The following is a 14,518-nucleotide window of genomic DNA, read 5'->3' on the forward strand; positions in this document are numbered from 1 at the left end:
GAAATTACATATCCACCATAACATGCTGTAACATGGTGATTTATGTTTTGTTATGTTCAGATCTCAGGAACAGCATATTATATTAAAAAAATTGCAAAAGCCCAGCATGGCGTGATGAGTTCAGCATGCTGGCAAAGTCATCTTTGCCTTCCTGTTGGACATCTACTTTATAAGGAGCAGAATCAGAGCAAAAAAAAAAAAATCTATAGAAATTGTGAATCCATCCACCCCAGCTATAGTTGGCTCAAGCTGATGAAGTCAAATGCCTCCACCGCCTAAACAAGGAGGTTCTGGAGGTGGAGGTCAAACTGGCAGACAAGCAACAACCTCCAAACCAATCAGCCAGACAGGAGGAACTGTGAGAAGAGGAGAAGTTAGAGAAAAGAGAGAGCGAGGCAGAAAATTGCAGAGTCAAAACTGTAGAAGATCCCTGTTGTGGTGGGTTGGCTGAGCTGAGGAAGCCAGGAAGGAGAATGAGAAGCAATACAGGCTGAAATAATGAGCTCATGCTCAGCTCAGCCAGCTCCATCATCCCTGATGAGAAAGAGGATGAAAGCTCGGTGGGCTAACAATGTCAACAACATGCACAGAAGCCAATTTACATCAGAAAACATTCATCGGAGAATTGAAAGTACCTCCTAAATGTTCACTGAACACATATTTTGCTCAGGGGAAGAAGCAAAGGCACCTGGCGAATGCAGCAACATCTAAATAATATGAAACATTCCAAAACATGACCACTGAAAATTATGTTCTGGTAAAAAAAAAAAAAAAAGGTCATCGTAAAAAAGAACCATTTGGGTAGATGATTTCTCCAGCACAATACAAAGAACTAGCAAGCAGCCTTTTACTTGTTTGTATCCATTTATTTCTGTAAATCCTGAAGATATCATTGAAGAGAAATTAGTGAAAACTCCCTATGCACAAAATCTAGTGCTTTGAAAATATGAGCCACATGCACATTCAAAAAAAAGTATTTACCACTTTATTGTGGATATAGGGAAGTTTGAACATGAATAAGGCTTACTTTATTTGAAAGTAAAAATATATTAAAGTAAAAAAAAAAAAAAAAAAAAAATAGTAGAAAATGGGGTGGTCAAAAATATTAGCCCAATGTAAATGTTTGCTTTCAGAACTTATCAGCTTTGAATCATTTGACTTCTTAACAAATCTGGCTTCCTAACAACATTCAAACAGCATAAAAACAGGGCACCTGAGATGAACTACTGTTACCCACCATTCCAAAGACAATGGAAATTAGTCTGGTGCTCAGAAAGAAGATATTATAGGCTCTTGCTAAGGGCGAAGGCAACACTGGCATCTCCAAGCAATTCACAATGTCTAGAACTGCTGCCTGTATAATTGCCAAGTACAAGAAAACAAACATGGCTGTGACCGTAAGCACAAGATTTTGAGAACTCTGAAGAGGAAAATAGTCAGCGATGATCTACCAAGATGATTGTTTGCGTACCTTGCTTCTTCTGGAGTCAGTGTTTCAAGGAGCCCAATTATGAAGGCTCTGCATCGTGGTGGGTTTCAGGGCCTTCATCCAAGAAGAACCACTTTGCTCAAAGAGCAGCACATCAGAGCCCGACTGAGTCTGTGCTTTGGTCTGATGTTGCTTTTGTTTGGCAAAGAAAGGGAGAGGCCATCAACCGTAAGAACACAGTTTCCACAGTTAAACATGGTGGTTTTGCAGCCACAGGCACACAGAGCCTTGCTTGGGTGCATGACATCATGAGAATTATTATGTTAACATTTTGAGGGAGAATATGCAAAAATCTGCTCTTAGTCTAGGATTGCTGGGACTTACAACAAGACAATGACCAAAAGCATACAACAAAATTAGTCAGTTCCACAAAGATACCAAAATCAAGATCCTGGAGGGGCCGACAGAGCCCACGGGTGCTCAAAGTGACCAAAAACCCTGCAATTTGGATAAATCCCACTGTGTATCAGAGGGTGCTTAAAGAACACGTGAAAACCATCTGTAAAAAAGATGAAGCAGACTGGACACTGTAACATGACAATGACCCAAAGCATTCCAGCAAATACACCATGGTCTGTCTTAAAACTAAGAAGTGGGTACAAGTCAAAGCCCTGATCTTAATCCCATTGAGATGCTGTGGGGTAACTTGAAATGGGCCCAAAATGCAAGAAACCCTTCAAACTTCTCACATCTGAAAGAATTCTTTAAGGAGTGGGGGCAAACTTACTTCTGATTGATGCTAGTGACTGGTAAAAGTCTACAAAAGGCGTCTCACTGAAGTTATATCAGTCAAAGGGGGCAACACTAGTTATTACGGGGTAGGTTGTCCTAACTTTTTCTGATGTGTAAAAAAATGTACATTTCTGTTGATTCATTGTAATTAAGTAACTTTCTTTTCCAGTAATACATAAAAACAAGATTGAACATTGATATGTGAACAGTTAATAAAGAGCTGATTATTTAATGGGGAGTCCTAATTTTCTCACGTGACTGTATATATATTTTTAACAAACTCATCCACAGTTGTTTCCAGATTATTTATTTGTATAGTGGACATTTATATTATACTGTCTATTCATTTTTCTCTTCTACCGTCCACTTTCTGTCATGACTATGTAAATTTCCCACTTGTGGGACTAATAAAGGATTATCTTATAAATAAACTTAATGGAGGTTGTTATTTATAGAACATTTGTTTCCAAAATAACAAACAATTATTGTTAATGGACATTTTCATGGAGAAACGAAGAATGTTGTCTAATTTCACAAGGGGGACTAATAATAATAGCCTCAACAAGTATGTTCATTTTAAAACTTATGTTAGTGTTACACTCATAAATGTAATTTTAGAATATGTAAAATCTGGCAAAATGTGTTCTGAGCATATAGAAACCATATGATATTGCTCACCATCAGCATCCCGGTAATAGGCATGTGTCACACTCCGAAAGCGCTCTTGTCCTGCTGTGTCCCAGATCTGAGGAGAAACAGATGAGAGACAGGCTGAGTTTTATTTTAATGAATCATCCAGTCTCCCACAGGCCAGCATTCATGAGTGGGGAGATGACATGCCAAGATAAAAGGCCAGGCGTTCATTTCTAGCTTCTTTAGCGAGGCAATTTTAATATTCTCACCGCACTTGACTCTCATTACAGCAAAGGTACAAGTTTTCTCTAAAATGATTATCACCAGTGACTCAGACAGCTTGACCTCTGACGCTTTCATGGAGTCTCACTAATATGCCCTGCTTTAAACCTACATTACTAATACTAATGTTTTTTTATTTTACAGAATTGTGTGATCTGTAACATTTAAAATAATAATTAAAAAAAAAAAAATTTAAAGAAGTGTCCCCTTTATGCATTTTAAGATGATTATTTTTTTTATTCAGGCTAATATGGAAAAAAGGTAAAGAATAAGCATGCAATTATACCAGCAAAGTCAGGCTTTAAAGCAGAATAGTGAATAAAATTAGTCTGATAAACAGTTTCAGACAAAACTACGAATTCAATTTCATCCTTCAAGGGGCTATTTAATTAGTAAATGAGCTTAATGAGATGTGATATAATCAGGAGAACCAGTAAACTGTGCATCTCTGATCGCCATTGGTCCTCATGGATTGATTTAGCAGATTGTTGCATCCCTGAAACTCAATTACCCCCCCAGTAACAGAGACAAGAGTTGGAACATGGCTGTCATAGCCTCTGGCACTAGTACAGCCGTAGGGCCTTTACAATGTCCACTTCTGAAGTGCAATCTGTTTAAATCCACCGCCCTCAGGCTTCAAGCATCATGCAATATCAGGGGAAGACAGAAACTTAGAGCACAAGGGGTCAGTGGTGGCATAGCGGTTAAGGAAGCGGCCCAGTAATCAGAAGGTTGCCGGTTCGAATCCCGATCCGCCAAAGGTGCCACTGAGGTGCCAGTGAGCAAAGCACCATCCCCACACACTGCTCCCTGGGCACCTGTCATGGCTGCCCACTGCTCACTCAGGGTGATGGGTTAAATGAAGAGGACAAATTTCACTGTCACATGTGATACACAGCAGCACAGCACACGGTGCACACAATCACTTCACTTTTTGAAATATGCAGAACAACTCTAGTAAATTTGCACCAAAATTTTGTGAAGAGGATGGGAGAATTGAATTTCTCCAGCACATTCTAAATGGAGTCCAGCCCATGTGTGACAATGATGGCTCATCGGCCCTGTATTGTCATCTTAAAATATGTCTGTGCCATGATAAAAGAAAAACCATTCATGTAAAAATGGTTACCCAGAATACTGGAGTAGTCAGCTGACTTCAAGTTGTTGCCACATAACGATGCTGAACCAAGACCTGACCAACTGAAACCATCCCAACATCATAACACTGCCTCCACCATCCTGTACAGCAGGGACTATGCATGATGGGTGAACCTCCCATCACTCTGGAACAGGGTCCATCTGTACTCATCAGACCACATGGCCCTTTTCCACTGCTCAGTCAGTGATGAGTTGAGCATTTCAAAAAGATCAGGCTCTTCATTACACAATCTAAACTAGAGAGAGAGAGAGAGAGAGAGAGAGAGAATCATGTACAGCTGCACTTTTGATTGCCTGGGTCACAAACATCAATCTTCGTCACGATCTTCAATTCTGGACATCGAATCCAAAACAAGGTTTTTTTTTTCCAATTCTCCCAGCTAGTTGCTGATTCCGATTGGCCACAGAAAGAGGAAAATAAGCAGACCTGTCCTTGACCAGTGAGAGTTGATTTACATTTATAGGATCATCTTTAAAATCTAAAGTAAAACTGCAACATTGACATAATATGTCCTCATTTCAGCCACTGTAAACCAAACTGTCTTTTCGAGGGGAGAGAGAGACAGTGTATGCATCTCCCATCTCCCAAATGCAGTTTTTTTTATTTTTGCTCTGGCTAGAACAAGGCGTCTGTGCAGAAGCTGAGTCCGGGCCGGTCCCTGGAAGTGGCTGGGGACCTCAGCCTCCTCATCAGCAGTTCCCTCTGTCCTGACAACAGAAAGGAACACCGCCGGAGGGCAGGGGAGGCTTTTGCTGGGGGACTGACAGCACCATGCAAAATGACAGACAGGGAAGAAAGACTAAAAGAGAGTGTATACAAAAAGAGTTTCTTGCGATATCTGATCACCTGACGGACACACAGACAGCAAGCACACAGAGTAACTCTAATAAAAAGAGACATTCGGCTGAGATGGAGAGCATTAACTTTTTAAAAAGCTCCAAAAGGACAGGTAAATTATCGTCCAGCATTAGTACCACTTTAATGGTCCTGATTTCTTTTCCTCCCAACAAAAGGAAATATTTTTAGTGGCAACGCAGTGAAAAGAAAATCGCTTCATGGCAAAAATGCAGAGGCATAAAAGGCCTGGCTTGTGATCCATCTGATAAATTAGACTAATATCAACATGCGTGGTAATATCCCAATGGCGCATTGGTCATTAGAGACAGGATACTCCTTGCAGAAAGGAGTATGGGAGGAGTTTTACCAAAGCCGGTGGTGAGATGGGTGAATGTATAGAGATGTCAGGGCCAGAGATGCTAATGCACTGCAAAGTGGGAACATTGAGTGGAAAAAAAACAGAACATAGCAGTTTAAATCATGATTTTGAACGGAGGAATTGGGGTCATTACTGATTAAGAATGCTTCTGGACCAAGTTACCTATGGAGCTCTCCAGAGAAGTAATTTCTCCTGAGGGTCATTTTTATGGTTGCACTGTGAAGTGATGTATGGATTGCAGGGGAGGGAAAAGAAAAAAACTTCTGAAAAGTATAAAATTTGCTTCACCGCACAAACAGTTCCTGAGCTGTGTTGCCCTGTGGGAAATCGGCAAATCAACGATTCATTTAGCAAAGCTTGATCCTGTGTAGATGAGTGTACTCGGTATACAGTATATTCCATGCAGACTTGGGGGTGTTATCACCCTGAAATGAGAGCTACAGTAGAGCCTCAAAATGTCCGTTCCCGAGAACCTAGTTCCAGCACCTGGGCTAACTTCCATAAAAGGAGAAGGCCCTAACAGATATTTAGCTCAAGATGGCAATATAAAAACAGAAATATTAAACTGAGAGACTTTGTAATGCAACAAAGAACAGGCTACTGAAGAATTGTGCATGCAGCTCATCATTATGTTCTTACCTGCAGTTTGACCTTGACTGCATCAATGTTCAGCACCTTATTCTGAAAAACAAGAACAGATGTGGGGATGAGTACTACATTGAGGTTATTTCAGACTTTTGTCCTGAAATTCCACTGAATTCTTATTTCCTGTAGTTTACCTTCCTGACTTTAATAAGACCTGAACGTACAGTGAGGCTGGCTGCTGAAAATGTTATGGCAGATTAGCTTATATATCCAATGGGAAGTAAATATAGGAAATGAGCATCTTTGATTCCTCCAGTGTCTGCCCATATGGCATTTCCCACTGGCATGAGACGGACACTCCTCTTTGTTCACAGTCATGGTGACTGCTACAGCAGTGGCGGTGAACTGACCACTAGTCCTTTGACCTCGCAGTGCAACAGAGAATGCAGGATCATTGGCAATGTGACTGACTTCCCACGCACTGGGGGTGGCAGGTGCACAACCACAGAGCGAACCAAAGCCGCCGAAGCGTCTGACAGGACCCGAAACACGAAACTGTCCAAATGATCTGGGACGTCGGGATTAAGAACGACAAATGCTGCACCGGGCCTGTCAGGGCAGATTCATTATGCTGTCGTTTTCTGGTTCTGTGGGATGATTAACAATAAATGTGGCAATCGATTTAGACGCCATATCACTTTATGCAACTAAAACCGAGCAAGGAGGCTTTTTTATGAGGAGCCTGTGAAGCCTACAGTGTCAGGTATAAATATTTATAAAGGAATCATCTGACACGTTTGAGAATATGGTAGGCAACTCGGTAGGTACTTCTTTTTGGGGGTGTGGGGACTGACACTGTTATAATGAGTAGCAAGAGGGAAGCATTGCTTCTTCTAAGAATCATTTCTGAACAGAAAAAGGGAAAATGAAACCATAATGGGAAAATGATACCATAAAATCCTGCAGACTCCCGAGACCTCTAGCCCTTGGGGAGGGGGGGCAGTCTTTGGAGAGTTTTCTGATGAAGTAGCGATGGGTTTTGCCAGCTAATAGCATTCGCTACAGGCTTTCCTGCGCACTATTTTCCATGGTCATGATCACGCTGGTCAGCAAACCGCCCAGGGGAGCCATGTTTGATCTGTCATCATCAGATGCCACAGGCCAACCGCACGTGAAGGGAGAAAAAGCAACCACAGAACCTGCATCAAGAACAGCATCTATCAGGTGGCCGGTAAAGACACTGTACCTGTCCACACAACACGAGGAAATTTCTATCTGATTTGGCCTTGCATTCACACAGAATATGCATTTTAGGGGACCCAGAATGGGTTCCAGAGGCAATTCATGTGGACAGCAAAGCAGCTGTTTTTTTGACAACCCCAAACAAGATCTACATACAACAATGCCGGATAACATGTTTGTGGTTGTAGAACCTCATAAGCAACTACAAGAAATCCTCTCTACGGTGCACATTCCTAAAGAAAAGACGAGGATGGAGAACAATGATGTGTTCCGGATGTTTAACACACTGCGGACAAGAACTAGACACAAAACAAGGAGAGCACTTTGGATAAGACTGGGAAGTTACAGCACTAGTTACAGGCGGGGGGGGTGGTTAAAACAGCATTTGAGACGTTTTCTCTGTTCAGTGTGGATATCAACATTTCAGAAAACTCTCCCATTTTAATAAAATTTAATAACATCTTACACGTAATGGCAATTCAAGTACTGAGCAATGAATGATGAATGAATAAAACAAGCAAAAAAGCTCAACTATGCATAAATGTACATATTTTTAACTATAATTCAAAGATGTTTTTTTTTCATGGAAAAATTGCACACTTCACACTTTTAAACAAATACAAAATGTATCGATTAAACCAACGAATTGAAAAAGATAAATTTGAATAAATTCACAAAAAAATTGTTCATGATGCACAAAACCGTACCTCCCAGGAATGATGCAAATGGACTGACATCATGTTTCCATATTTGGATTTTCAGCTCTCCACATGAAAATAGGCCAAATCTGCTACTGACAGATTGGATTAAATTTGTCATATAAAAAAAAAAAAAAAAAAGAGGGGCAAAAAAAATCTATCTGAACCGGTTTTCACTTGCAGTGTGACCCCTGTGCAGAGCTGACTTGACCAGAAAAAGTGCAGATCCGATGGTATTGCCAGACCAGAACTGCTTATAATAAAGTGTGAGACTTAGCAAGCAACAGACACATTGGCCGTAACAGGGTGTGTGTTTTCTTGCCCAAAGTGTTTGTGATTAGAGCGCTCCGACACCATCCTGCGACATAGTGCCTGAGGTATGGCCGCCGCCACCGCCTACGGGCTCCGTGCAACTCACCACTCACAGGGAGGTCGTGTCAGCGAAAAAGTCCCAAACAGAAACAAACACTCCTCTCGCTCCAGCCTTTATAAATAGTGCAAATTAGACACCGGGGGCTTTCATTAGGCACAATTTAATACTAATTGTATGTGCCAAGGGCTCTGAGCTGGCATATGCATAATTCTGTAGTGGATTTTAAAGAAAGATTCATACCGACCTGTGGGTTTTTGTCCATTAAACCAAATGTGCATCTACATTTATGATGTTTAAATGCTATCCAGGGCACTTTCCTGCACTAGCAATCTATCAAGATTAAGACAAGCAGGGTATGTATATTTTTCTAGCATCTTTTATTTTTTACACATCAGAAAATGCAGCAGACTTTTAATTGGTGGGACATACAATGCAAAGCTGACTCATTTGTTACCTGTTTTTAAATGCACATAGTTATGTAAGCGCTGTATATGCACACAATTATAATTCTATTCTTAAATCGACCACTCCACAACTTCTGCATATTCTGCTTTAAAGACAGCACCTTCTAAAACACTCATAGTTGTGCTGCTGTCGCCAAATTAGCACATTTAAATTAAGGGGGGGGGGGGGGGATGATCATCCGGAAGCCAAAAAGGACGTAGTGTCTTTCACAAGGCTGAAGCAGGCATGTTCCAGCCCCCCAGAGAAACAGAGGAGACAGGACCTCGCGCTACCCTTCTGCCTTGTCAGGAGGGGCTTTATATTGACCAGAATGATTAAGTAAGGTGTGTCTCAAGCGCTTTGTCGGCCTACTATTTTACATTTACAAAAACATAACATAATGACAAACAAAAAAGGGCTGGGTGGGCAGCAAGTGGTTGTTTCTTGTTTCCATCTGATAATTTTTTAATAAACATGAAAAAATTACATTTACATATTTGTGGTAGCGTTCATAATGTGTCATCATTAACACACATAACCTTGTGACGCTCCAGGGAATAGAAGTGAATGGAAGTTAGTGTAAAAGTAAATCAAATATTTATGACTGGGAAAATGATCTTTTTTTCTTAGCTTAGTATTTTTTCTCCAGCCTCTTCATTAGTGCGACATGAGGATTCTAGCACCAAGGACAGTTCAGGATTATTTCAGCACCACAAATGTAGACAATATATTTATGTACACAAACATTTACCCAGAGTGACTTACCATCAGTAGTTACAGAGAAAGTCCCCCTGAAGTCTTGCTCAAGGACACAATGGTACTAAGTGGGGTCTGATCCTGTGGTCTTTTTGTGTGTTACACAGTAGGCTACTACCAGCCCCACAATAAAGAAGTTGAGACAAAGCTTCATGTAAACTATAAAACAAAGCATCTGTTTTCCTTATGTAACCAACATAATGCAGGCTTCTGGAAAGTATTCATTTTTAATTCATTTTCATTTGGACAGTGTTATAAAATGGTCACGTCACAAAGCAGATTTAACCTAGTGAAAAACTATTTCTTGGAATTAACTTCAAGAGCCATTCAATAATGTGGAAGAACTCTTCTGATGCAATCTTTATCTTCCTGGGTCTCCAGGAGGAGTTCACGGTGTTCTTCACTTCTGCTTGTTTCATATTGTAAATAAATATGAAAAGGAAAAAAAAAAAAAAAAAAGAAAAAAAAAAAAAAAAAAAAAGTGTATAAAATCATAATAAAACATTGCTATACACGTGCAATACAGTGACATTTTTGTGCTGGCCTGCTTCAGTTGAAGACGCAAGCTCCCCTTCATGCAATAATTCTTATAAATGTAAAAGTCAAGAAGAGTAGAAAAAGGAAATATCGGCCCAGAACGGGTTTCTCAGTGCAGCATTGTGTTTCAAGTACCATGGACAACTATATCAGCACAACTAAAGTAGGGCTACTGAATGGACCAAAAATAAACATTTTTGCTTTGAGGTCAGTTATATAATGGTAAGATGCACTTCCAGTGTCTCTTTTCACCAAGAACATAATTACTAGAAAAAGAGTTTGACCATCAGTAAAATCAAGCAGGCAAAATGTAAAAAATGCTGTTAGCTAAAATGCCTATGAAAATCGCTGAATACTAGAAAAGTATACTGTAAACTTATTTAAGACACCTCATAAAACCAACACTGCATGGCCATCACTGGCCAGAAGACTCGAGAACAATGCTTTTAATGGGGATGAATCCTCAGTTTGCAGTCAGTGGGGTGTTGTTTAGGCCTCTGGCAATAGACGAAGAGGAACACAGCAAGCAGAGCTCTCCCAACCTGTCTCACAAAACTTTGATTGGCATTGCAAACCCAGTCTAGGCTGTTGGTGGTTGGTAGCTCATTCCACCCTTCACCAGACAATCATCTTAATAAATTCCCCATGTTCTTGTTGGTGGAGCGTTGTGGAGTGAGAACTATGGACTGTTCTTGACCATTACTCTCATCGCTTCAATTCAGACAGCATGTCCAGTCCTAACTCAATCATGAAGGCTGTGTTTCTCCATGGAATGTCAGCTGGCATTGCTGACCCTACACACAAGGCAATCCCAGATTTGGCTGTGCTTGTATGTGGTCCCCAGATGGTGCAATGAGTCAGGTCTCCTTACACTAAGTTCTTCACTCGGATTTAGTTTCTTGTGCACTTCAAAAACCCATGCACATTGAATTGAACAGAATTTTGCTTTTTTTTTTTTTAGGAAACAATAGACTGGTTCATTAAAAAGGGTGGGTGCTTCGCTTGGTCGTAGAGTGGAAACATGTATTGAGTACCAGTGATATGCTGTGTTCATCAACCCAGTTCAACCAAAGTTAAAATCTTCATTCATTATCAGAAAATCCTTTTCAATGTTCTGATTAAATAAATCTGGTCAAAATCACACTAGTACAATATCTAGTGAATCATTATTTAACTTGGTTATTCATTTCTATTGTTGTAATTTTTTCTGTTCAATAACATTTCGTGTTTTTTTTTTTATGGCTGTGTAACTGCTGACTGTTGTAATTCTATGATCCAAGATGTCACCATGTAAATCACAGGGTATGTTTGTGTGTGTGTGTAGTCATGTATTTCTCATCAGACTTAGTATGCCTTTCTTTTTGTGCTCTTAGTGAGATGCACAGATGAAAAAGAGAAAAAAAAATACAGGATGAATGAACTGTAAATGCAACAAAAAGAAAGATTGCCAGATGCTAACACTACACAATAAGCACACTCAAGGGAAATAAACAAGTGCTGTTCACTGTCTTTTGTGAACACACACACACACACACGCTTCAGCAACAAACAGGTGGAAATGAATATTCATCTAGAGGACGTCTTACAAAATGCGTCGGGCAAAGTCAAGCCACTCTCCACACATGAGCACAATACAGAACAGCGTATGCAACAAACAGGCCCATTTTCATAATCCAAGTGTGGTTAAATACTGGGATCAATTTTCCTCCTAAATCCAGAATAAATAATAAAAACAATAATAATTAAAAAAAAAAAACAAACATTGATAACACTTAAAACAGCCCTCATTTGTGAACAGATAAAAAGCACTGAGCGCTCATTCAGGGATTCAAATAGCCTCGTTATTTAAATGACATCCAGGTAATATATAACATAATGACATAATTGCATTGTTCTTATTTGCCTGTTGAACACAGCTCTGGAAAAATCATCAAACTTTTTATCAGCTGAAACTGGTCAAAAATAGAACAATTAAATAGAAAATACATAAAAGTGCTACAGCTGGAAGCAGCTGCCATAGAAATAGAAATGAAATATTCCCTTGTTTATACATTTACATTTACGGCATTTGGCAGACGCCCTTATCCAGAGCGACTTACAACGTGCTTTCAAGTTACTAATGCTGATGACCCCTTTAAAATAACCTGGTGAAACAATGGGCAGTATGTGGTATTGGTTTACTTCCTACCTTCAACAATACTGGGGAAAATGGGTCTGAGATATGGGAGAGGGAGGGTGAAGAAAAAGACGCACATCGTGATTACACTCCTAATGGATGGTGAACAGAGATAGCATTGCTGCACCGCAGTAATATACTGGTGTCACGGGGGAAATAATACAAAGATGGAGGGAAAAAATAGACTCATTAACAAACACAGACATGCACACAAGCCAGCACACACGTCGGGTATTCGCTGCTCATATCCTGTGGTAGAGTCCATCAGACACAGCAGGAAGTTGCATTGAGAGATGATGACGCCATTAGTTGCTTTCAACTTGTGCACATTTCCAACACCTCACCTAGCGGAAAGCATCGATGATCGTGGCATGGTGGGAGGTCTCAGACTGCCTCTTTTCCCGTGGTGGCCACGTTAGGGTGGCCTGACATTTCTTTAGGTGTTTGGGGGTGGTAGGGTTTTGGCTTTAATGCATGAAAGACAAACTATATGTATTATTTACTCTCTTAGTGACCGACAAATATCTAGATAGCAAGGCTAATAACACATCTAAGATTTTTTTTGCATTTTAAAGAAGTGGAAGAGAGAGACAGACCGATAGATCAAATGACTTTGCTTTTAGCACAAGTTCAATGGGCCGCAAACGCACCAAACTAGGGCTGCAACAACGAATCGATTAAATAGATAAAAATCGATTACTAAAAGAGTTGGCAACAAATTTCCTAATCGATTCGTTATGTCGCGCGACACGGAGACGTTTGATTATTAAAAAAAAAAAAAAAACTTTATTTGAGCGCGGAGCGGAGTGAACACACTCGGAATTTGGCGCCTCATAGACAGCACGGAGCAAAAATAAAAAAAAAAACGAGCGGAGGTAGAGGACAGATACATGGCGGAGGCAGAGAAATCTGCGCGAAAATATGCAAAAGCGACATGATCACGGCAATGATCCAGCACCTGAAACGCAAACATGTTGGAGTGTTTGAGGAGGAAGAAGGGGGTTCAGCAGCAGGGTAAGTCGCTACAGAATCCTACTTTTGTTCCGTTTTGAAGTGAGGAACGTAATGTCCCTGGTGCTGGAGTTTAACTCGACGCGGAGGAGAACTAGACGGGGACTTATAGCGCCACCTACAGGTGTGGAGGGGGATGAAACAGCGTTCGGACTGTTCTCTGCGTGATGGCATGAGAAAATTAAGTGATGCTTAAAACTTCTGTTTCAGATTATATCTCATTAAGATTAGTTTTCTTACCCCATTGGCAGATAATTTTGCTTGTTTTAAACAATCACTTAATTTTGAGATATTTTATCAGAAAACAAGACATCATTTATTATGCTATTTCATGTGTCTAGTAAATGTATCTTGATTTAAGATTTTTTAGAGATTTAGACTGAAATCAGGACAAAACTACTAAGTTAGAAAAGCATTTTTTGCAGTGTGTGTGTGTGTGTGTGTGTCAGTGTGAGAGTTTGTGAGTGTGTGCATCTGCAGTGTAGTGTAGAGAACAAGTTCTGACATTCAAACAAATCCTGTTAAATTTTCTGATTTGTATTGTTCTTTATTTTTTTATAAATTATTTATCGTTCTGGCAGCTCAGGTGGCACTTTATTTAAAAAAAAAAAGTCTATATTTGGCTGATGTAAAGCATACATGTGTATGTTTTTTGTGTTAGTCCGTTTTTATTTTATTATTATTATAACAGCAACATGCACTTTCTAAAGATTTTGGTTCTGTTTTTGAATAAAGGGTTGGAAATGAATGCTTTTCTTTTTTTTTTTTTATCCGACTCTACGATTAATCAAAAAATAATCGTTAGTTGCAGCCCTACACCAAACCTGATGATCCATTGCTTCTTCCAAAAAAAATCACTTTGAAATCCTTCAGCACAGCACACAGTGCACACAAAAAAAGGAGTCCTCCATATTTAAACCATCACCTTTGTGACCGGAGCAGTGTTTGGGGAACGGTACTCTGCTCAGTGGCCGGTATATGAACCGGCAAACCTTCCGATTACGGGTCCACTTCCTCACTGCAAAAGCACTGACAACAAGTGTTACTGAAACCAGGGATTGAACCAAGGACCTTTAGATCTTCAGTCTAACGCTCTCCCAACTGAGCTATTTTGGCATGTTTTTTTGCTGTTAAACAAACATGTGTGCTATTACATCAAGTCAACCATGTCTGCACATGTTTTGT

At 40.0% G+C, this 14,518-nt stretch overlaps 1 protein-coding gene across 1 annotated transcript in view; it reads right to left on the bottom strand.

Moving 5' to 3' along the window:
• rab26 (RAB26, member RAS oncogene family) overlaps positions 1 to 14,518 on the bottom strand; it is a 63,009-nt gene that overhangs the window by 31,911 nt on the left and 16,580 nt on the right. Inside the window, exons 3-4 of the mRNA XM_028964963.1 lie at positions 6,151 to 6,192; positions 2,900 to 2,966 (exon numbers count right to left, since the gene is read on the bottom strand). Coding sequence (XP_028820796.1) covers positions 2,900 to 2,966; positions 6,151 to 6,192 — 109 coding nt within the window. The remainder of the gene's footprint in view (positions 1 to 2,899; positions 2,967 to 6,150; positions 6,193 to 14,518) is intronic.

This window comes from Denticeps clupeoides, chromosome 2 (assembly GCF_900700375.1).
Source record: "Denticeps clupeoides chromosome 2, fDenClu1.1, whole genome shotgun sequence".
In the NCBI taxonomy this organism is placed as follows: domain Eukaryota; kingdom Metazoa; phylum Chordata; class Actinopteri; order Clupeiformes; family Denticipitidae; genus Denticeps; species Denticeps clupeoides.